The sequence below is a fragment of the Haliotis cracherodii genome, unplaced genomic scaffold, assembly GCF_022045235.1.
Source record: "Haliotis cracherodii isolate W230 unplaced genomic scaffold, xgHalCrac1.p SCAF_12, whole genome shotgun sequence".
NCBI classification, from domain to species: Eukaryota; Metazoa; Mollusca; class Gastropoda; order Lepetellida; family Haliotidae; genus Haliotis; species Haliotis cracherodii.
Window position 1 is genome coordinate 38,919,544 of NW_027266267.1, and position 24,029 is coordinate 38,943,572.

At 41.1% G+C, this 24,029-nt stretch overlaps 1 protein-coding gene across 2 annotated transcripts; it reads left to right on the top strand.

The window, feature by feature from the left end:
* Positions 1 to 1,766: 1,766 nt before the first annotated feature.
* Positions 1,767 to 23,837, top strand: LOC139458419 (beta-secretase 1-like). 2 transcript variants are annotated; one of them, XM_071239844.1, is made up of 11 exons: positions 1,767 to 1,855; positions 4,413 to 4,740; positions 7,873 to 7,961; positions 8,664 to 8,880; positions 10,336 to 10,482; positions 10,974 to 11,108; positions 12,338 to 12,439; positions 13,371 to 13,523; positions 14,135 to 14,219; positions 17,504 to 17,656; positions 18,634 to 23,837. In XM_071239844.1, the coding sequence occupies exons 2-11, from the start codon at positions 4,483 to 4,485 to the stop codon at positions 18,834 to 18,836; spliced, it is 1,542 nt and encodes a 513-aa protein (XP_071095945.1). In that variant the 5' UTR covers positions 1,767 to 1,855; positions 4,413 to 4,482; the 3' UTR covers positions 18,837 to 23,837. The 2 variants fall into 2 exon arrangements, with proteins under 2 accessions (XP_071095945.1, XP_071095946.1); XM_071239845.1 differs by lacking the exon at positions 1,767 to 1,855 and adding an exon at positions 2,922 to 3,002.
* Positions 23,838 to 24,029: the final 192 nt, after the last annotated feature.

Sequence of the window (24,029 nt, forward strand, 5' to 3'; positions counted from 1 at the left end):
CAGTGAAAGTAGTCCCTACTTGACCTTTGGTATTTGCATCTCTATCCGCATATGACCCCAACGGATATCGTTTTTATCCGTTGGCTTTATCCTGCCGAGAAACCTACCCATTGTATGATAAATATATATATATATATATATAGATGTAGGTCTTCAGCAACCCATGCTTGCCGTAAAAGGCGACTATACTTGTCGTAAATGCGACTAACTGGATCGGGTGGTCAGGCTCGCTGACTTGGTTGATGCATGTCATCGATCCCAATTGCGTGGATCGATGCTCATGATATTAATCACTGGATTGTCTGGTCCAGACTGGATTATTTACAGACCTCCGTCATATAGCTGGAATATTGCTGAGTGCAGCGTTAAACAACAAACAAACATACCAAACCAAATCTTCCAGGGACGACTGGCCATAAGAAGAGTTTTACAGACGATTGAGCTAATTTGCATTAGAAATGTAATTTATATGTAAATTACATTGTCATGTGGAGAATATATCTGTTGTCTTTTTACCCCATATTTATAAACTTAGTAGTATTATGTAAGCGAAATGACGGAAAGTGAAAATGTAATTCTGTGACAGGTTATTAAGTTTCAGTTATCTCCCTTGAGCACCAACAGGAGGTAGGTCCCTCATTTCTGTGGACATGTACTACATGATTAAAAGACTTAGTGTTTCCACTTCCATTTGCCCAAATACAGAAAATAGGTGTGGTGTAGGTTAATAACAATGATATGATTCATATGGTGTTTAAATTACCTTGTCGACTGAGTATTTGTAACTTCATTCGCTCGGCTAGTTCTATGCTTTACAAACAGTTTTTGTGCGGATGTCGCATCACAAGCTCTGTGTTTCCTATTCAGATGGAACTAAATCTTTCACTACTTGATTCCTCACTGTGTACTTGTTTGTGTTCCATGAAGCAAGTGTCGGGGCACGGGTGGCCCAGGCGTCTAAGATGCCGCGATTCGCTTTGCAGAGTTGCGTCCGGTGGCCACGCAAGAAACCTATGATTGTGGGTTCGAATCCCGGTTCGCCGCGATTATGTTTCTAGGTTTGTCAGCACCATACCCGCGCTCGTGGGCTTCATAAATGCCTGTCTCATATTCATAAAATCTGTGGGGATTTGGAGTTAGGACTGGTCCCCACGCAGGTAACAACTGGCTCGGCGCGTCATCGCTACCCGAATTAATTATTTACAGGCATCTTCCCGAGGCAAGGGAGTTAACTGACCGTAAAAGTCCAACTTCCGCTTTTATAGTTAATTAACGCCCGTGCCTCGGGAAGATGTTTACACGCCACCGCTATGTTGGCCAGATCTTAATTGTGCAGTCGGAGTGTTTTTAGAATCTTTTGTATTCGGTTTAAAATTTTGATAAATAAATTACGCTTATTATAATCCATAGACTGCATGTAAATATAATTTAATCACCATACGAACTGGCTTTGACTTAGCGCAAGGGTCTGCCATCTTGCCGACGATGTGATTATACGCCGCTTCAAAAAACATACATTTCATCGTGATTAATTTACGTCAATTGTTACTTGGTTTTCATTGTATAGTATAGCTGGAGAAATTGTACAATCAATTTGAACTCACTCACTCATTAATTCAGTCGTTGAATCTTTTTCCGCGAGGAAACTACCACTTACAACCCACTTCACCTATAAAGTTATAAATAGCCTGGTCAATCAGCCACATTGGCATTTCCGGAAAATGTCGAGGAAATCAGAATGCTTCGACAAAGGGAAGCAACTCTCAAACGGTTAACTACGTGTGAAGGGAAACAAGGAAGTGTGGATTTATTTTACATTTATCTGGAATCTGTCATAATTTGAAAGGATACGAGTGTAAGTATCAGTTAAAATGCGAAATTATGATAGTGTCCTGCTGTTTATCTCCAGTTTGTCGCCATAGTAAACGTATAGATGATCGTTTATTCGTTTTAGACCCTCATTTTTCGCGTACACAACATGACCGTTGTGGTGTGTCTGAGATCGCCATAAAATACATCGATCGAAGCATAATTTACTCCAATCGACTTATTTAGTGCCCACAGATCACGGTTTTATATACCGAAAAGTATGTGTTCAGTGTCTCTTTTTGACATGCTACGATAATTAAATTGTCTCTGTAGGCCTGAAGTTAAAAACTGATACAATTGAGAATTTGAGATAACGGTTTTCTCGAAAGATGTGTTGTTTCAATGTAAATATTTGATCCATGGATGACATTGTATACAGATAAAAGAACTACACTTATTGCTAAAAATATTTTGCCAACTGAAATGCAATAGATGTGTTGTCGTTGTGTATACACTGAATATTGTGTTCTAGCTGTGTTTAAAGTTTTCCAAATTTGCCGGCCAAGATCACTTTGTTTAGAATCCTTCATAACTCCTTGTAATCATATCTACATGAACAAATGATTGCTTTGAATGACAGTAACAGTCTCTTCCAAACACCAAAGTAGCCAGTCTGGAGACAATTAGAATTGTGCGGTCGCCTTCCAAGAAATTATACGTTGTAATAAAATACATCAGTACTAACACATGAGTATTGGGGAAGTTAATAAATCTAGAGTCAAGATTCAGGAACTAGTGGATGGAGTTGCAGACTGATGTTCATGCTCGGAGTATGAGACATGTATCATGGGGGTTAGCGAAAACTTAATGTTGAAATGTAGTAGTCAAACTACAATAAATATGACTTTCATGGAGTCAGTGTTTTGCATTTATGATAAATATATCCGTTCTCTATCCACTAAAGTTTGTTTCAAGGTGTCAATAGCGGTAATATGACCGTGATTGCTGTAAATAATGGTGAGTTGTGCAATCTTCCGATCACTTCACTTATGATTTCGCCGAAATGAATTAAAACAATATCAATGAATGAATATTGAATGAACTTCTTTCAGTGGCATTTAGAAGTTGGTGTGATGAAGAAATCACTTGCTTGATAAAGGTGTTAGGATCTACACCGAAACGTCGCACTAATTGTAATAAAGAAGTTGTTTATCCATAGAACCTGTCTTTCTTCAATATTGAATGAAGTTTTGAATAAAATTAATAAAATAGATTACAAACATCAGTCCATATATATTGTGCAGCTTTTTATATCCAGACAGTGTAATTACATTATTAATTTGCGTGCTTCAGTACAGATTTCTTGACATGGTATTTCCAGTGTTACATGCTCACAGTAATGTCTTTGTGTTGGGGGGAAAAACATCAAAACTCTTCAACCCTGTGTATAAGACGACCCCCCTTGAAAGGCCCCTAATTCTAGGTACGGAAAACTCGCCTTATACACAGCAAAATACGGTAGATGGTCAGGCTCTGTCATTGGCTGATTTGTCTTTCCAGACTGGTGCTCATGATTTCAGCCTCTAGTTTGTCAAGCTCAAGTAGTTACAGTTGGTTGTTGTTTTACGCCGCACTCAGCAATATTCCAGCTATATGATGGCGGTCTTTAAATAATCAAGTACAGACCGGACAATCCAGTGATTGATATTATGAGCATTGATCCACGCAATTGTGATCGATGACATGCTAAGTCAGCGAGCCTGACCACCTGATCCCGTTAGTCGCATTTACGACAAGCAAAGTCGCCTTTTACGGCACTCCATTAAAGCTGCAGTATTGCTCACCAGGCTGATATGTTCTACATAGGTTTGTGTGTTGCCATGAATAATATCAGTCACTGGAGCTCTCAATTTGATTTATAGTCATGTAATCATATATATGGTAACAGCCAGTAGCATAATGTGAAAAACAATAAAATATTCAGATGCTAGTTGACATATTATTGATGAAAACACGTACATTGCTTAATAGGCCAGCGGTTGCTGTTTTTGTTTTTGAAAATTGTAGGTCGGCATTTAGAAGTTTAAGTTGCAAGACAGCAAACATTATTTTTGGAATTGTCTGACTGATTAGGTATGTCACCATTCAACATGTTCAATAATCATTTACGATGTTCAGATTGACAATTACCATATTTGACGTGATAAGCGCCCACAGCGATATTTGCTAATATATTGGCTAGTGAACAATCCCAATTAGCACCCTTCCGATTGATCAATGTACACAAGATTTATTTATTCGTGTATAATGCGCACTTGTGTGTCAAATGCACCCTTAATTACGGGCAATTAAATTCTGGAAAAATATATTTGTCATGTATTATACAACTTTTCTTTTGTATTATTATGGCTGTCAGCATAAACAACAAAATTTACGATCTTGCAACTCTTTCACCAAAATAATATTCTAACAAGAGCTCCCTAATTATAATTTTGAGAGCACCCTGAGCGCTTATTACGTAGAATACAGTAGTTGATAATTTGATCAAGTGCTCCATCCCTAGTATCGACATTCACATAGTTTAATTTAATTTTCTTTTGCAGGACTTTTGAAGACGTAAAATGATATAGACACACATGCTTGGCAGTGGTGTGTGGTTCTTTCCCTGACATTATGAAGCATACTATGAGGTCTTTAGATCTCTGGAGGAAGGTGTTGTCACTTGCCATTATCATCAATGTACTGATGAGTGTGACCTTGACCCCATGTCAAGGGAAGGTCATCCAACTCAAGCTGCATCATGGGCACCAAGACATGGAGTTTGCTGCCGGTCAGCGCAATAGACGTGCGGCCAGTTTGTCTCAGAACCTTCACGGTCAGTCTGGCGAGGGGTACTATATTGAGATGAACATCGGCACGCCTCCTCAGAAGGTAAGAGTTGTGTCATGTCTATAGGGACATATCTAGAATCTAGGATTCAAAACTCGGTGCTCCTGATGGGCACATTGGGAAAAGTCTTTTTTTATAAAAAAATTCAATCTAATTAAAATCAGACCTCAGTTCCTGCTACCGCTGAACAAAGATCTGAGGACATCCCATTAGGAGTCATGTCAGAACGACCTTTCAACCAACCAACCAGAGCATCGCTTACCAGATTATGAAAGTGATATTCAGAATGTGTTTTCTAATCATGCAACCTCGAAAACTTTAACTCCGAACGATAGTTACGGGTTTAATGACTGAATCCATACAATCCAGACCATCTATTAGCCATTCCAGAATGTTCTTTTTTCAGGTTTCAAATTTGTAATGGAGAATTTGCCAAAATATGTTTCGAAGCATGGTCGCCAATTTGAAATTAGTGCCGTAAAGCACGAGAGAGCTGCCTTTTGACTGGTCATTTAATTGGTTGGTCAAAGTTCGCGAAAGGTCGGTCTGACTTGATCCGTAATGAGATTTCCTCAGATCTTTGTTTAGCTGTAGCGAGAACTAAGATCTGATTTTAATGAGATTGATACAAAATTGGGATTTACAAAAAAACAAATTCTTCAGTTTTGAGGTATTTCAACATAGCATTCAATATGTTTGATACAGTCATGGCTCTTCCTTTATTTTGGTCCTGATATCTGGGAACTACAAGTCATCTCTCCATGGCCATGCCATTGGCTATAGCTACATTAACACATCTTCCCCGGCAAGAGAGTTAACCGACTTTAAAAGTCCAGTTTCCACCCTTGCCGTACTAGGCTGGTATTCCTGGCCTCGATTGTAGCGCCACCAGTGACTATTACCAGTTATGTCCCTTCTAAGCCTCTCCTATGGACCAATCAGATTCCACCTCTCGTATCACTTGCGTTTGCTTCACACAAAATGGTGGTGCCCAGTCAGAACGATCTGATCAATGATCAAGATCTATATTGTGATAAAACGGGTCTTACATAGCGAAATGCATCAAATCATGTGAGCACCTTGATTATAAACATGAAAAGAAATGGAAAATATCTTCTGACGAGTTGGCGGTGCACATGCTTTGCAAATCCTGCAATTGACCAAAATCTGCACGACAGTTTATGAACCGGATTACGATTTTGATGCACGATTTTGATTGGACTATGCATAGACTCGTTAGTCCAGCCAAAATATAACTCCATAATACCAGCCAAGTTCGGCAAGTGTGGAAACTTTATAGTCAGTTAACACAAGATGCATTTTTGCTGCAGAAAATCAGCCTTTGAGCAGTGCTGGATCAGTCTCTTATTATTTTTTCGGTGTGTAGCCTAGTGGTTAAACTGTTCCCTGGTCGTGCTGGTTACCCTGTCTGGCGTTTGGCATTAAGGGACTAAAACAAGGGCTGGTCGGCTCGGAGTCAGTATACTGTGTCTGAGTGGGGTAATGATGTTAAAATGCGACATAGTATCTCAGTGGCTAGCACTATAAAATTGGCATCAGTCTGGACTAGTACAAGCAGCCACACACACACGCATACATGCTTGCATGTCGCTATATTAGTGCAATAATCTTTAACGCGACGTTAAACCTCACCTCACCTCACCTCACCTCACCTCACCTCACCTCACCTCTCAGTCTGACACTCGTCATGTCGCCACCCAGGCCTGTACCAATTAATGGGTTCCAGTAACCAGTTCAGAGAGAACAGCGTCCATTTGAAGCAAGGTTCTTTCAGGCCTCAAAGCTTGCATGTTTTCTTTGAAACAAAATTCTTCCATCTAGAAATTGTGAGGAACCGTTGGCCACTGAGTAAAAAGTAACATGTCTTTGAATTTTGAGATAAACATTGTGTGTTTTCAGTGTAGAGCTAGGTTAACCTTGCTACATTTGAATTTGGAACCGAACAGCAACATAACTTAGGACAGGCACTCAAAGCATGTAGCATGGCGATTTTGTAAGCTACCATGGGATGGGCACCCTAAAGAAAACTAAGCAAGCCTTGCAAAGGTTTCATTCGACACCAGGGGGCATGGGTGGCCCAGTCGTCTAAGGCGCCGCGATTTGCTGTGCAGAGTTGCATCCCTTGGGCACACCAGAAACCTATGATTGTGGGTTCGAATCCTGGTTAGACCCGATTATGTTTCTAGGTTTGTCAGCACCATACCCATGCTCGTGGGTTTCACCAAAGTGGTAAACGTCTGAGACCTGCATCACTTCGGGCTTTCCTCCCACACTAAGCTGACACGCCGCGATATAGCTGGAATACTGTTAAAAGCGGTGTTAAACCCAACTCACTCACTCATTCGACACCGCACGTCACTATGATGACATCATATCGCTCATTGTGGCAGTTAATGGAAGACCTCTGCTTCTGCAAATGAAAATGTCCTGAGAAATAACGTTCAGTGTTCCCGTTTACCAGTAATTACAATTTTTTTACCGGTTAAATAGGCTTGGACCGGCAAATAAAGTACCTTATATATCTTTGTTGTTGAACAAAAACATTGGCGATATTCATACAAGTATATTTTTCGAAAGTCAGCTTGTCTGTTACCATCAGGGTTTCCCCTTGTCTAATTTTAGTTCAAGGAAACACCATTTCGCTTTGCTTCAAGGATGAGTATATATTTGTAGAGACTTAGTCTTGAAATATAAAAAAAAAGGAGACAATTGTAACTGTGCTTTGTCTGAATGTCTGAATGATGTGTAAATCTAACTGAGTTACTTGAGAGATGACATCATTGCACTGAACATGATGTTGACAGAAATAAAATCAGGTAAATTTCATACGTTTTTTATTTGTTGAAAGTTGTGACTGACATAAATTCGGGGGGACGACTGGCAGTTTCAAAAGCGAGCGGGAACTCTAAGCATTACCCTCATAGTATTTCTGTCTAATATTATGCAGTTAGTAATATGTTTAACAGCATGATTTTTCCAAGTAGCAAAGTGGAACTTTCCATTGCCATGGCGACCAAACTAGTTGAAACTTTTAGGCCTGTAAAGTTTTTAGAAAATGACAAGTGCATATATCTGATCATGTGTTCCCCCAATAAACATTGAGGTTCTGTTACCATAGTTACCATGTTACCATAGTTACTTCCATCCTTGCAGCTAAACGTCCTTGTTGACACCGGAAGCAGCAACTTTGCCATCGCAGCATCACAGGACGATCAGATCAGCAAGTATTTTTACATCAATGAGTGAGTACTCTGTAAATTATGCCTTGTTTCCATGACAGGACTTCCTGTCTCATTTTAGATGTCTGCCATGGCAGCCATTTTGAAAAAAATGTCCATTTTGCCAATTTCTCAGCCATTTGTGTGTGTATCCTGTTATGAAATGTGATGTTAAGTGTGTATGTGCAGTGTGGAATAAGACCTGTGAAGATCCCGTGCATTTTAAAGTCATTGGGTATCAGTAATTCTATCTGTGTATTCAAATTTCTGTTACTCACTAGTTTTTACACATGTGGGTATTTAAGTTAGATATTTAAAAACTCTCAAAAATACCACCATACTTCCACAAGAAAGTGTGATGGCAAATGATCATGATGTAACTGTCATCGTGGAGTTTGGCAAGGTTGACGGAATGTCTGTTTATAATTTCAAAATAAGTTGCTGATTTGCTAATCGAATACACAGGGTTATTTCACAATATTTTGATGATACACACAAGTTTTATTTTTGTAGCAAATCTGTAATGTTCATTGCGTATTTGATACACTTGGATTTTATATTACTGCATATTTCTGCATTTCTGATGAGTATTTTACGCAGATACGCAGCTTATCTGGAGCTCTGTTTGGATTAAACTTTTGTAAACTGAACAAAACAGTCTTGAATTTCATTGAATGAGATAAGGACAGTGCGAAGGTATCTGACCAATGGACATTTTGTGGTCAGGTCGTCCACGTACGAGGATAGCGGGACGTCTGTGTATGTGCCCTATACCCAGGGGGACTGGACAGGGAAGCTGGCCACCGACCTGGTCAACCTCCCCTCGTTGCCCAACATCACCGTCAGGTCCAACATTGCCTTCATCACCAGGTCTTCCAACTTCTTCATCAACACTTCAGACTGGCAGGGCATCATCGGTTTTGCATATCAGGAAATAGCACGGGTAGGACTTTATGAAGCAGGTGTTTTTCTAGGATTTTTAATCAGGTGCCCGTGGACAAAAACATTGTCTTTGAGTATTTTTGTGTTTTATTGGCCCTGTTATCCTTGAAAAACAACTTCATGTGGATTTCGGGTAAGAATATAGGTCCTCATCAACTTATGCTTGGAGTAAGAGGAGACTGTCATTGTACCCAGAAGGTTAAGATCGTTCCTCAGACCCGTGAAGATCCGGGGTAAAATAGGTCTTCAGCAACCCATGCTTGTCGTAAGAGGCGACTAACGGGATCAGGTTGTCAGGCATGCTGACTTGGTTGATACATGTCATCGTATCCCAATTGCGTGGATCGATGCTCATGATGTCAAACAAACAAACAAACTTTGAGTTCAGTGGTATCTTCTCTTTCCTTGTGGATTTTGCACGTCATATAGCTGGAATATTGCTGAGTGCGGCGTTAAACAACAAACACAAACTCATAATATCAATCACTGGATTAACTCGATTATTATTCACAGACCACCGTCATATAGCTGCAATACTGCTGAGTGGGGTTAAAAACAAGCAAAAACGAAAATAATGAAGAACAGGCAACATACGCAAATCTCAGGATACGATAAGATGCATCTACAAAGTCAGCGAGCCTGACCATCCGATCCCTTTAGTTGCCTCTTCGGGTAGCCTAGTGGTTATCAAGCTGAAGACCAGGGTTCGATTCCCTACATGGGTACAGTGTGTGCAAATCTCAGGCATAAAGCATGTAGCCTTCCATTACAATGAAACATTTCTCAAGCTCTTAAACCAATTCATATTGTAAGCAGTATGTATTCTTTGCTCATGTTGGCGGTCAAGTAGCCTAGTGGTTAAAGACCTGGGTTCGATTCCCGACATGGGTACAATGTGTGAAGCCCATTTCTGGTGTCCCTACCATGATATTGCTGGAATATTGCTAAAAGCGGGATAAATCCAATACTCACTCACTCTTTGCTCATGTGCTTGAGGGGGCGGTTCGGGTAGCCTAGTGGTCAAAGCGTTCGCTTGTCACGCTAAAGATCCGGGTTCGATTCAGGACGTGGGTACAATGGGTGAAGCCCATTTCTGGTGTCCCCCTGCCGTGATATTGTTGTAATATTGCTAAAAGCGGCGTAAAACCATACTCACTCACTCACTCATGTGCTTGAATCTCGATCACAATATGGACAAAGGATATGATGAACATTTGTTTAGAAGGCTCTTGAAAAATGTGGTGTATGTATTGGTATAAGTGATGTCAAGTTATGAAGGGCGATACATGGATGGTAATATGAACTAAGTACTTGGAATTGAAAATCTTCTGTCCCTTTTAAAATAATGTTGAATAAAGTTAAAAAATTACTCTGGACGTACAGTCAGTCAGTCCTGTTAGCTCACAGATTATTCTCTAATAACTGATTTGTTACCATGACTACTGAAATGTTGCAGCCTGACGGGGATGTGGAGCCATTCCTCGACAGTCTGGTGAAGGAGGGCCATGTCCAAAACCTCTTCTCCATCCAGCTTTGTGGAGCTAAGGTGCTTGCCAACTCCATCTCACTCAACCTCAGCACCAACTCAATGGATGGCACCATGGTAAGTCTTGTCCATCTATCTGTGTGGAGCTAAGGCACTTGCCAACTCCGTCACACTCAACCTCAGCAGCAACTCAATGGATGGCACCATGGTAAGTCTTGTCCATCTATCTTTGTGAGCTAAGGCGCTCGCCAACTCCATCACCCTCAACCTCAGCAGCAACTCAATGGAAGGCACCATGATAAGTCTTGTCCATCTATCTGCCCTCCTTCATCAGCAAGGAATGCCAGACCTGCAGTTGTATGTTTTTACAAGTGATGGAGGTCCATAGATGCTCATGATGTCAATCACTGGATTGTCTGTTCAGGACTCAGTTTTACAGACACTGCAATACAGCTGGAATATTACTGAGTACAACGCTAGACAACAACAAACAACAACACATATCATAATATCCATCAGGCTATCAATTGTGATGTGTCAATAGTTCAATCAGTCGTCAGTTCTCTTGTATTGCTAATGATATCCATATTCTGTTGCATCTCTTCCAGCTGTTGGGTGGGATGTCAGACTCTCTCTATAATGGCAACATCTTCTACACCCCCATACAACGGGAGTGGTACTACGAGGTCGTCATCACCGATATCCTGGTCAACAACCAAAGCCTAAAGCTGGATTGTAAAGAGGTAAACATAATTTCAGGACAGTTGCTTGGCAGACCAAACCATTAACCATGTTTTCAAAGTCAGTTGACTGGCACTCTAGGACTTTCAGATCCTCAGGGTTTTCATTGTAATTAAAGCTGGAAATAATAGATTTTACCTTACCCTGACTCAGACTTCTTGAGTCATTATATGGCTGAAATATTGCCAATGTGACGTTAATTCTTAACTCACTCACTCATACTTCTTGATTATCTCATCTCATTTCCGAAGTGGTAGTGGAAACTTGCTGAATAATGTTCCCGGAGAACGTGCGCAGCTCAGGGGGGTGTTCGGGTGAGCTGTTTTTCTGTTCTCCGGGAACACTGTTCTGGATGTTTCCACTACCTTTTTGGAAGTGAAATGAGATGAGCAATAAATATGTTTGTTTAGCAGTTGAAATAGCAGAAACAGTACATGTATAACAGTTAAAAATCACAAGAAAGATAAACGTGGCAAACGTAACTGTCAATGAAAACAGTTGTAAACTCTGGCTGTTAGCCTTAGGCTATGCCCCGAAATAGGTTTGTCTTTCATTTGGACATTTAAATACATTCTACAAATATTATGAATTTTTCTCTTTCAGAAGATGTGTATCTAGGAAATTTATTATTCACCAAAAACATCACAATTGTTTTTTGACTTTACTTGCCGTTTTAGGTTATGTTTTGCCATCTTCCTGAGGCAAGGGAATTAACTGACTGACTGTAGTCCAATTTCCATCCTTGGCTGAAATTTCTGGGCAAGATCGTAGTGCCACCGATGGATATTTCGAGTTATCTCTATGTCCCTCTTATTGACCAATCAGATTCCACCTCTCATATCACTTGCATTTGCTTCAAACGAAATGGAAGCACCCGGTCAAGATGGTCAGATCCATAAGCATGATCTATATTGTAATAAGAAGGGTCTGAAGAGCATCAAATCACGTGAGCATCTTGATAAGAAACATGAAAGAATTTGGAAAATATCTGTTGATGCTGAGCTGGTGGTACATATGCTTTACAAATTCTGCAATCAACTGAAATCTGCATGACAGTTGTAGATTTCGTTACACAATTTTGATTGGACAGTACATTGACCTGTTAGTCCAGACACAATATAACTCTATAATTCCAGCCTTGTTTGGCCAGGGTGGAAACTGGACTTTTATAGTCAGTTAACTCCCTGGCCTCAGGAAGATGATGTTTAACAGCGTGATTGTCTATTTTCAGTACAACTATGACAAAACCATTGTGGACAGTGGAACCACAAACCTGCGTCTCCCTGACAAAGTCTTCCAGGCCCTAGTGAAGGGCATCCAGGCCAAACTCAATGTAAGTAACAAGGAATTCAGGTCTGACACAATGTCAGCATGGAAGGGACAGGTCCTGGTGCAGGTCAGACACAATATAAGTAGGGAGAGGACAGGCCCTGGTGCAGGTCAGACACAATATAAGTAGGGAAGGGACAGGCCCTGGTGCAGGTCAGACACAATATAAGTAGGGAAGGGAAAGGCCCTGGTGCAGGTCAGACACAATATAAGTAGGGAAGGGACAGGCCCTGGTGCAGGGCATTCATGTCAGGTATATGGAATTTAGCTTTGAAGTTGTTTTTTAAACTTTGCGTCGGGACATGTCAGGGATATGATGGTTAGGATGATTGTATTCATCATAGTTTCCTTTTTGGACTTTCTGACCGCTGACGTGGTGGAGTGGACAAAGCGTCTGCCTGGAGAGCGGAAGGTCTGGGGTTCGATTCTCTGGCCGCATTTTACCAAAAGAAGTCAAAAGATGGTACTTGTTGTTATCTTGCCTGGCATTAAGGGGCTAAAACAGGACTGTTAGGCTCGGAGTCAGTATACTGTGTCTGAGTGGGGTATACATGTTAAACTGGGGCATGGTATCTCAGTGTGCTAGCAGTATAAAATTGGCATTAGTCCAGACTAGTACAAGCCGCCACACACACACATATGCGTTGGACGTCACAATACAAGTGATAAAAATTTTGAGAGTGCCCCGAGCGTTTATTACGTCGAATACGGTATTTAGATTCCAGATAACTGTGTATTTCCATTCTTCCATGTGACATTGAAGTCCTCCCATTTAGACCACATGTGTCTGGGTATATACAGATGACAGCTACAAGATCAAGTGGAACATCCCACATGTTGCCTGCCTTGGACCCCAACCCCACCCACCCCAACCTCACCCAATATATTCAACCACTCAACAACCCACTCACTAACTCACACTCCCTGTGTTTCAGGTTCCAGACTGGTATCCGTCTTCGTTCTTCTGGGGCGGGACGGCGGTGGTGTGTTGGCAGGACCTGTCCGTCCCCTACAACGGCTTCCCTACAGTGTCTGTAGCCCTCATCATGACCAACAACACGTTCTTCCATCTGACTCTACTACCTCAGGTAAGTCACCATCACCATCATCATCATCATCATCATCATCATGACCAACAACACGTTCTTCCATCTGACTCTACTACCTCATCTAAGTCACAATCACCATCATCAACATCATCATCATCATCACCATCATCATCATCATCATCATCATCATGACCAACAACACATTCTTCCATCTGACTCTACTACCTCAGCTAAGTCACCATCACCATCACCATCACCATCATCAACATCATCACCATCATCATCATCATCATCGTCATCGTCATGATGACCAACAACACATTCTTCCATCTGACCATACTGAACAAGGAAAGCTGACAAATATTTTGAATGACACAATCAGCATTAATTCAGCCACCTAATAATGTGGTAGCCCTACCTAACCACCCTTAAGCAAATCAGAGAGATGCCAAACTACAGAGAGAAAAGTACATTGACCTATTGCACTTTCTTTGTTTAGTTTTGTCTGTTTCAACATGACCAAACCTGTTGATAGAAGAAGCGTTTCTTAGTGCATTATTTGACTGGTTGTAAAACTTTCTGGCTGTGTAGTGTCTGTTGTCCATGGAGTTTTCAATTATTGAAATACAACTTCTTCCCTTCTACTTCAGCAATACCTACGTCCAGTGCAAGACCCCAGTGATTCAACATTAAGAGGCTTCTGTTTCAAGTTCGGCATCGCCTCGTCTACAGCTGGTGAGTTGCCTACTGCTGCTTACTGCCGGTCAATCTACAGCTGGTGAGTTGCTTACTGCTGCTAACTGCCGGTGAGTTGCCTACTGCTGCATACTGCCAGTCAGTCTACAGCTGGTGAGTTGCTTACTGCTGCTTACTGCCGGTCAGTCTACAGCCGGTGAGTTGCCTACTGCTGCTTACTGCCGGTCAGCCTACAGCTGGTGAGTTGCCTACTGCTGCTTACTGCCGGTCAGTCTACAGCTGGTGAGCTGCTTACTGCTGCTTACTGCCGGTCAGTCTACAGCAGGTGAGCTGCTTACTGCTGCTTACTGCCGGTCAGTCTACAGCAGGTGAGTTGCTTACTGCTGCTTACTGCCGGTCAGTCTACAGCTGGTGAGTTGCTTACTGCTGGTCTGTCTACAGCTGGTGAGTTGCTTACTGCTGCTTACTGCCTGTCAGTCTACAGCAGGTGAGCTGCTTACTGCTTCTTGCTGCTGGTCAGTCTACAGCTGGTGAGTTGCTTACTGCCTGTCAGTCTACAGCTGGTGAGTTGCTTACTGCTGCTTAGTGCGGGTCAATCTACAGCAGGTGAGTTGCTTACTGCTGCTTACTGCCGGTCAGTCTACAGCCTGTGAGTTGCTTACTGCTGCTTAGTGCGGGTCAATCTACAGCAGGTGAGTTGCTTACTAGTGTTTACTGCCGGTCAGTCTACAGCAGGTGAGCTGCTTACTGCTGGTCTGTCTACAGCTGGTGAGTTGCTTACTGCTGCTTACTGCCTGTCAGTCTACAGCTGGTGAGTTGCTTACTGCTGCTTACTGCTGGTCTGTCTACAGCTGGTGAGTTGCCTACTGCTTCTTACTGCTGGTCTGTCTACAGCAGGTGAGTTGCTTACTGCTGCTTAGTGCGGGTCAGTCTACAGCCGGTGAGTTGCTTACTAGTGTTTACTGCCGGTCAGTCTACAGCTGGTGAGTGGCTTACTAGTGTTTACTGCCGGTCAGTCTACAGCTGGTGAGTTGCTTACTAGTGTTTACTGCCGGTCAGTCTACAGCTGGTGGGTTGCTTACTAGTGCTTACTGCCGGTCAGTCTACAGCTGGTGAGTTGCTTACTAGTGTTTACTGCCGGTCAGTCTACAGCTGGTGAGTTGCTTACTAGTGTTTACTGCCGGTCAGTCTACAGCTGGTGAGTTGCTTACTAGTGTTTACTGCCGGTCAGTCTACAGCTGGTGAGTTGCTTACTAGTGTTTACTGCCGGTCAGTCTACAGCTGGTGAGTTGCTTGCTAGTGTTTACTGCCGGTCAGTCTACAGCTGGTGAGTTGCTTGCTAGTGTTTACTGCTGGTCAGTCTACAGCTGGTGAGTTGCTTGCTAGTGTTTACTGCCGGTCAGTCTACAGCAGGTGAGTTGCTTGCTAGTGTTTACTGCCGGTCAGTCTACAGCAGGTGAGTTGCTTACTAGTGTTTACTGCCGGTCAGTCTACAGCAGGTGAGTTGCTAACTAGTGTTTACTGCCGGTCAGTCTACAGCTGGTGAGTTGCTTACTAGTGTTTACTGCCGGTCAGTCTACAGCTGGTGAGTTGCTTACTAGTGTTTACTGCCGGTCAGTCTACAGCTGGTGAGTTGCTTACTAGTGTTTACTGCCGGTCAGTCTACAGCTGGTGAGTTGCTTACTAGTGTTTACTGCCGGTCAGTCTACAGCTGGTGAGTTGCTTACTAGTGTTTACTGCCGGTAAGTCTATTAATTATTTTATGTCTCATGCTAGTAATATTTTCCTTCCATTTCTACATCACCATCCATAATTGACATAGCTATTTATCTTTATTTTCATTTCCACCAACCTCGTGTGGAAAAGTCGGACTAAATCTGTGAAACATAACATTTGACATGTGGCCTTATGTCACAACCAAAAAACGTTGTGGCACCACGTAAAGTACTGTAAATATGGAAATTAATGAGTCTCCAAGTTAATACGACTGCTGACCCCTACTCAATGTGACTCAATATCAATGCGACTCCCCGACCCCATCCCCAGTGGAATGATACATATCCTTACCTAAATCCAATCAAACACAAATAGCACTGCTAATATGCCCATTGTGTAATTCCTATTCTTTGACTGACATTGTTAAATACTTGTTACAACTGCTGCTCAATAAACCGTGTTTGTGTATATATTCAAGTTGGTATTTCCGCCTTCCAAAGTGTGCAGTGAGGCCGTCTTATTGTTGATAGACATTTGGAGACATACATGCGAAGATAATAAATGCTTTCACATTTTTCACATTTAATTATCACTCACGTAAATTTCAAGATTTACAGTATTCGTTCACAAGTCAGGTGAGCTACAGAACCTTGTGTTTCTAAGTTTAACCCCTGCTAGTCTGTACGGTCTGTGTCCTCCCAGAGATCCCAGCTCCACATTTATTTCACGCTCATGTTAATTTCAAGATTTACAATACTGTAAATCTTGAAATTAATGTGAGCGTGAATTAAATGCGAAAAATGCGAGTGGTCTTTGCTCGCATTTTTAAACATCACATTTATATCAACAATAAGACATTTGGATAGCAAAAATACCAACTTAGACATACGCTGATGTTTTCCACACCACTGTTTATTGAGCAGCACTTGTATATAAAGTATATAAACAATGTCATTCAAACACTAATTACGTCCTGTGAATTGTCACTGCTGGGGTCAAGACAAGAGTTCTACTCACTTATGTCATCACTGATCACACCTACAAGTCCAGACAGACGCCACCCTTTGTTCTTTGCAACTGCGTCAAAGGCCGACACGAGCCAGCGCGTATTGTTTTGGGGAAGTACTTTACTCAGCGCTAATAAGCGGTGCTATTTGGTGTGTGATTGGTTAAATGTAAGGTTGGATTAAGGTGATGATTCTAAACCTGACTGAGGACATTTTCTTTAGATAGAAATCCACTGATGCTTGAGAGGAGGGGGTGTCGCATTCATATTGAGTCGCATTTTTGGCTAGGGTCCAGTGGTCGCATTCTTTTGGAGACGCATTAATTTCAAGATTTACAGTATTCGTTCACAAGTCAGGTGAGCTACAGAACCCTGTGTTTCTAAGTTTAACCCCTGCCACATGGACGGATACAGCTTTTTTTTAAAAGGGGAGGTGCACAATTAAGATCTATTTATTGTCTTTGGTGGTAATTTATACAGAAATAAAGATTTTTTTCGAAATAAAAAGGGGGGTGCGCACCCCCGCACCCCCTCTGTATCCGCCCATCCCTGCCAGTCTGTACTCTTTGTGTCAACTCGGAATCCTGTCTGTCTGATCCAGGTACTGTGTTGGGAGCTGTGTTGATGGAGGGCTTCTATGTGGTATTTGACCGGGAACAGAAACGGATTGGCTTTGCAGAGACCACATGTCCTCCCAGAGATCCCAGCTCCACAGGTCCGGACTCAAAAATCTCCGGCCCTTTCACAAACACAGGTACTGTCGCCATCATGGCTTACTGTGATATAATACGTCCGGTATGAAGGTCAGACAAACTGTCCATAACCGGTCCTGCCACTCTGAGCTGACTTTGAATCTAAATGAGTAGTGGTAGAACTTAGTTAATGTTGTGAGTGAGTGAGTAAGTATGCTTTTACGCCGCTTTTAGCAATATTCCAGCAATATCACGGCGGGGGTTCACGCATTGTTTCCATTTCGGGAATCGAACTCGGGTCTTCGGCGTGACGAGCAAACGCTTTAACCACTAGGCTACCCGACCGCCCTTAATGTTGTGACACCTTCAAGATTATTGTACTTATAGCGCCGTGCCTGCACTTGTGTGTGTCTTCTTGTACAAGTCCAGACTAATGCCGGTTTTATAGTGCTAGCCCATTGAGATGCCGCCGCGGTTTAACAAGAATACCCCACTCAGACACAGTATACTGACCAATCCTTTTTTTTTAGCCCCTTAATGCCGCATGCCAGGCAGGGAAACAACAAGTGCTATCTTGTAATGTGTTTTGGTATGTTGCGGCCATGGATCTAATCACGACCTTCCACTCTCCGGTCAGACACTCTGTCCACTACACCATGGAAGCGGTCTTGTTTATAGAGTAAATATATTACTGTGGAATGTCAACAGAGGATATTCAGATGTGAATTTTGATGTGACATGACAAATAATGGGCGTGTCTATGGTCCTGTTTGGTGAATACAAGTGGTTAGAATGTTGCACTTTGCATCAGTCAGGGTAACAACAAGTACCATTTTTTAGAATTCTTTAGGTATGATGCAGCCGGGATCAAACCACAAATCTTCTGGGTCCCGTTCCACAAAGCAATCTTAGCGCTACGACTGTCGTAAGTCAGTGTTAAAGAACGGGAGTTACAATCACCTTAGCGCTAACATCGCTTTGTGGAACGGGGCCCTGGGCTTGCAATTTTGGGTTGACCTTCACCTTTTGTATGTTTCAGAAAAGCACCTGATGAGCCAATGTGCCTATAAGAAAGCAGACAAGCAAAGCGGCACCCTGCTCGTGGTGGCCTATGTCATGGCCGGAGTGTGTGTCCTCTGTGTCATGCCCCTGATCGTCATGGTCATACAGTACCAGCTCCGCAAATGTCGAGGTCAACCAAGGGGAGAGAACTCTGACACAGGGAATCTCATTAACAGATGACAACCACTAACAACTATGGAATGATATCAAGTTTTCACACACGTTGGGTCGTACATATTTAAGTATTTTGTTTAAGCTATGAGGGATCTTTTTTTTTTCACCAGTCCCCAGTAAAATGTGTGGCAGATTTATTAATTTTTGTTGGCTGATCAGCTGAATATTTGAAATGAATGTGTATTACAATACCATCAAATTTGCTCTAAATCTTGTAAAACCTCTAAAACCTGTAGCTTACTGTTCCTAGTATTTCCTTCTAAAACAGCTATTACTTTTAAAAAATCTTGTATCTATAAGAAATATGTGTACAGGTTTTTTTTCTTATCAAATCAACTTGTTGTTTTAATATTAAAAACATGCGTTCCAAAGTTTGTATGAATATGAATAAGACTTGTTTTTGATAGACACCACTTTAACTGTTGTCTTAATGGTGACTGAGATGTTCTAGTGACCCCGAAATAACAAATCCCTAACAAAGATATTTTTGACAGAGATAGTATTTCATATTCGTTATGAGCGCTGTGACTACCACTATGACATTATGACTATGAACAAGATATGTTGAGAAATGTTTGAGAAATTCTGCTTACTCATGAAAGATATTCAGACAATTTTGTTCATTAAAATAATTTTCTTAGAAGTAAAAAAATGTCTGTCTAATGTTGTAGTTTGCAACATATTAATTATATGATGGTATATTTTGGGTCTGAACAAACCGACATTTTTTTACTGCTTCCAAAGACATTTCACATTTTCCTGGGGACTGATATGTTTGGTGAGGTAATTTTACTTTTACATCGAAAACCTTTCATCTGATCTGTTGCACTAAAACTTTAGACAATGCTTATTCCAACAAAATGAATAACACTGATTTTCGCATAAGTTTTGAACATGCTTACATTTATATATGCCTTATATATTTAAGGAAAGGAAAACCATTTTATTATTGCAAAATGTTTGATATATTTTGTAAGTACAATAGAACATGGATATAATCAACTACAAGGGACTCGAGAAATGAGGTTGTTATATTTATTTTCTCAGGAAGGTCGGCCATCTTGGATAAAACAAAACACAATACGAGTGACCTGACACTTTGACGTAATCTCGTGAAATTTATATGTTAATTTTACAGACAATATTTGTCCAATTTGAATCGTCACGGCTGCTTGTGTTTTTTTCCGCTGATTGCGTACAGCCAATTGTCAGTGACATTTGACGCTGGTTGAGATTTCTCTGTTCGCTTTTCACATCATTAATTAGTGGTATTTGGAATTTTCGGATCAGATATCAGTTCACTATATACCTTAGCTCGCTGTAGAGTTTGTTATATACTTCCATTTTATATGAAAATATATAGGAGATATATTTTGTAACTGTCCGCTGTATCCTTATGTTCGCCCTATCCATGATGGTTTTATCCGTGTCCTACTGTACTTTGTTCCAGCTAGCCTGGATGTTGTTATTGTTGTTTGAGTGTTGTTTTGTTGTGCTGTTTGCACAAAACATCCACTCCCATACACATGGGACAGTATCAAAATAATAATGACCTTATTCAGGAACTAGGTCATGCCATGACCTTGACCTATAATGATTGTCTTCCTTGCTGTGACCGAGTGTTGCCTCTAGATTTTATGATTGTTGCTGTCTGTCATAACTTGATGACAAACATGACACCTTAAAAAGTAACTGTGCTCCTAAATATGAGTTTATTTATAACTGAATATTAAGTTTCGTGATGTGGATCATCAGAGTCACCATATTTGCCCTGAGCGCCTACAAGTTGAGAAGAAGGGCCGCTTATTGCCTGTATCTCAGACTTTACAGAATAAACTGAAAAGTGAATCCAACTCAAGTCTAGAATGATTTGGCAAGTCTAGATTGCCTCAGCTCTAAGAAGCATTGTTCTGGGCTCCATTTGGGTTCTTTTTTTTGGTAGATATATATTTTTGAATAAGATAACTTTATTCTTGGACTAAATGTTAGTCCATGACACTTATTAAAACCACACAAAACGAGTAAATATTGCTGTTTGAGATTGAGCGGTTGTGACTTAGTTCAAACAACGATGAAACTGGACTGTTCTCGATGATTGTTACAAGGCACATATAGCCCTTCTCTATATTCTATAACTTGTCTGTAATATGCACAAGAAAATATAGAACGTCATGTACATTTTTGGTCTTATAGTGGGTGCTTAATCCTTCCAGTCAGTGCTTCATTTGTTTTCTTCTAAAGAAGGAACCAAACTATTTTGGGTGGTTCATCAATATGCTATGACCAGTGAACTCAGAGCTCCAGATAACTTTTGGAGCAATTGGGTTTTTACTCTAGGGTTTCCATTTTGATTGGGTTATTACATTTTTCATTTGGTAACTAATATTTTTTCACTCATATTCATCACTCTATTGTTTTTTCCCCAAAATTAGTGAACATTTTAAGATTATAAAAAAAATGAAATAATGTTCTAAATACATAGTCTTGACTTGGAAAGTATATTAGCTCGTAATTGTGATTCGGAAATTAGGTCATTTGTACGCATGCTGAAAAAGCTTCATTGGTTATTTACGCATGCTGTTTTTATACATTTGAGTTTTTCATATAATGCATGCGTTTCTGTATGCAAGTTAATTGAAAGTAATTGGGTTTTGAATATTTTTGGGGGGTATTTTACGCAAGTATTCTGCTTATCTGTAGCTCTGGTGAACTATATTCAAAGGGGGCTAAACACTGAGGAAGTTTCGCATTCAGCATTAAAATATCCCTTCCCCCCTTCTCCCAATACATCAAACGGTCGACCCCTGAGACGCATTTAACAAATGTTATATTTCGGATAACACTTTCTCAGCAAAGTACAGATGAGTTGAGTCCCATCTGGGATCCGAACCCACACTGCCAGAGTGAGGCACCTAATCATTACCAGCAGACAAAGTCAGCCATCTAACCCTCGCAGCCACCAAGGAAGCCTTAAGTTGGGGCTCGAATCCTGGATGCGACTCAACCCAAAAATGTTCTATAATGTGTACTTTACTGAGAAAGTGTTATCCCAAATATTACATTTGTTACATTTGACCACTTTCTAAATGGCATTGTGTGTTCATACCTTAGAAGCATGCAACGTGTATTTTGATGTGTAAGTTAGCGTTAATGTTCTATTTTATGCTTGAATATACCTGAGTTCTCAGATCTTTGTTTAGTTTTAATGACTCAAGTTTACTTTGTCTGATTTCTGTCTGATTTCTGTCTGTTGTCATCTGGGGGCAGTGGTGGCCTTGTGGTTGAAGCACCTGCTCATCACGCTGAAGATCTAGGTTCAATTCCAGCATGGGTGCAGTGTGTCTGGTCCTGTTCTGGTCGCCGCAAATAGCTTGAAAATTGCTGATTCGGCATAAAAGAATATTTATTTAATCCTGTTCTGGTATTCAGGATGTCTGTAATATGACCTAGGTTCAGTTCCCAACACGGGTGCAGTGTGTCTGGTCCTGTTCTGGTCATTGCAAATAGCTGGAAAGTTGCTGATTCGGCATAAAACAATATTCATTTAATCCTGTTCTGGTATTCTATGTCTGTAATATGGCATTAAACTCCTCACACAGTCACAGTGGAGAATGGAACACAGACTTGTTGGAACAGCAGAAGGTGACCTTTGATGTATGGCATCAAGTACCCCCGGTATGTATCATGAGTATCACCTGTACCATGTGTATCATTTCTGGGTGGGCTGCAATACACCTACCTCATGTATTGATACATATCTCGATACACTGCCGTTTTTGTGTAAGGCTTAAAAAAATAATAGAATTGGTGTTCAGGCAATGGCTTTTAAAAATATAGTGCGGGCGGGTGGTGTTTTTTAAAAAAAAATTATTTTGGTTGTTCAAGCTTACATAACCAAATTTTGTTTTCAATAATTTCAACAAAATCAAGTTTTTAGTAAGTATTATAGCATTTCACTGCTGTGTTCAAGATGCGGAATATCTTAATATTATTTTTTTTCAAAGTGGAAATAAAAACGAAACATGCAGCAGACTTTATGATGATGCAGTGTGCCTGAGAACCAAGACTTATATATTTTTGCCTAACGTGACTGTCACACTTGCCTTGTTGTATAAGGCTATTGTTGGTCACCGTTTGTCTTCAACAAGAATCACTGGTTGATTCCACTTTTTCTTATCATAAGCCAGACATTTTGTTTTGTTCAGGCTGGTAAAGTAATGCTCTCCTGATCAATATCAGACTGTAGGGCTGGGACGAGTCCAAATTTACTACCCGGGTACCCGCCACGGCGCCACCCTATTACCCGACCCTACCCGGGTACCCGCTATAGGTCTCAAGAGTTGGGTACAAAATGTCCGAATGGGAATTGTTTTACTGCAGCCCTGGCAAAAACTATTTAGATACATGTAATAAACAATCTGATCATGTATAATCTGCAGTTGATAGATGCTTTATCCTTACTTGAACATCTAAAAGTCAGAACGAATGTCTGCATAGTGAGAAAGAAATGTGAACATTAGCAATACTTGTAGTGTAACCATTGAGTTTTATTGGTATGTCATTAAACAGTATGTCACGTGACTAACCACGGGTCCAGGTAGTCATGTGGGTACCCGGGTCCTAATCAAGACCCACCCGACCCGAGTACCCGAGTTACCCGTCCCACCCCTATCAGACTGGGTTATTGCACTGTTCTGTATATATTTCTGAGATTGATAGTCTTTGACATGAATCGATGCATGGGTAGGCGTATCGTGTGTCATGCAGCCAAATAATTTTGTGAATCATGACAGGATTTTTCATTACAACCCTTCTAGTCACAATCGTCCCATTTACTGTAAGGTTTCAGTGTCCCATCCTCGAGCCCTGGTCAACTGACATGTTGGCTGTACAGAGTTGCTTCCCTTTGGCATGCCAGGAACCTCATGGTTTTCCGAATGCCAGTTTGCCCTGATTATGTTTCTAGGTTTGTCAGCACCATACCGAGGCACATGGGTTTCACTAAAGTTGTAAATGTCTGAGACCTGCATCACCTTGGGCTTTCGTCCCACGTTAAGCTGACACGCCGTGATATAACTGAAATACTGTTTGTTTGTTGTTTAACGCCAAACACCAATATTCCAGTTGTATGACGGCGGTCGGTGATAATCGAGTCTGGACCAGACAATCTAGTGATTGAGCATCGATCCTGGAATTGGA

Excerpts from the sequence above, each read along its gene's own strand:
- LOC139458419 (XM_071239844.1), top strand. The coding sequence starts at position 4,483 with ATGAAGCATACTATGAGGTCTTTAGATCTCTGGAGGAAGGTGTTGTCA. Across the intron at positions 12,440-13,370 it reads GCATCCAGGCCAAACTCAAT|GTTCCAGACTGGTATCCGTC; the intron begins GTAAGTAACAAG and ends CCTGTGTTTCAG. Across the intron at positions 17,657-18,633 it reads CGGCCCTTTCACAAACACAG|AAAAGCACCTGATGAGCCAA; the intron begins GTACTGTCGCCA and ends TGTATGTTTCAG.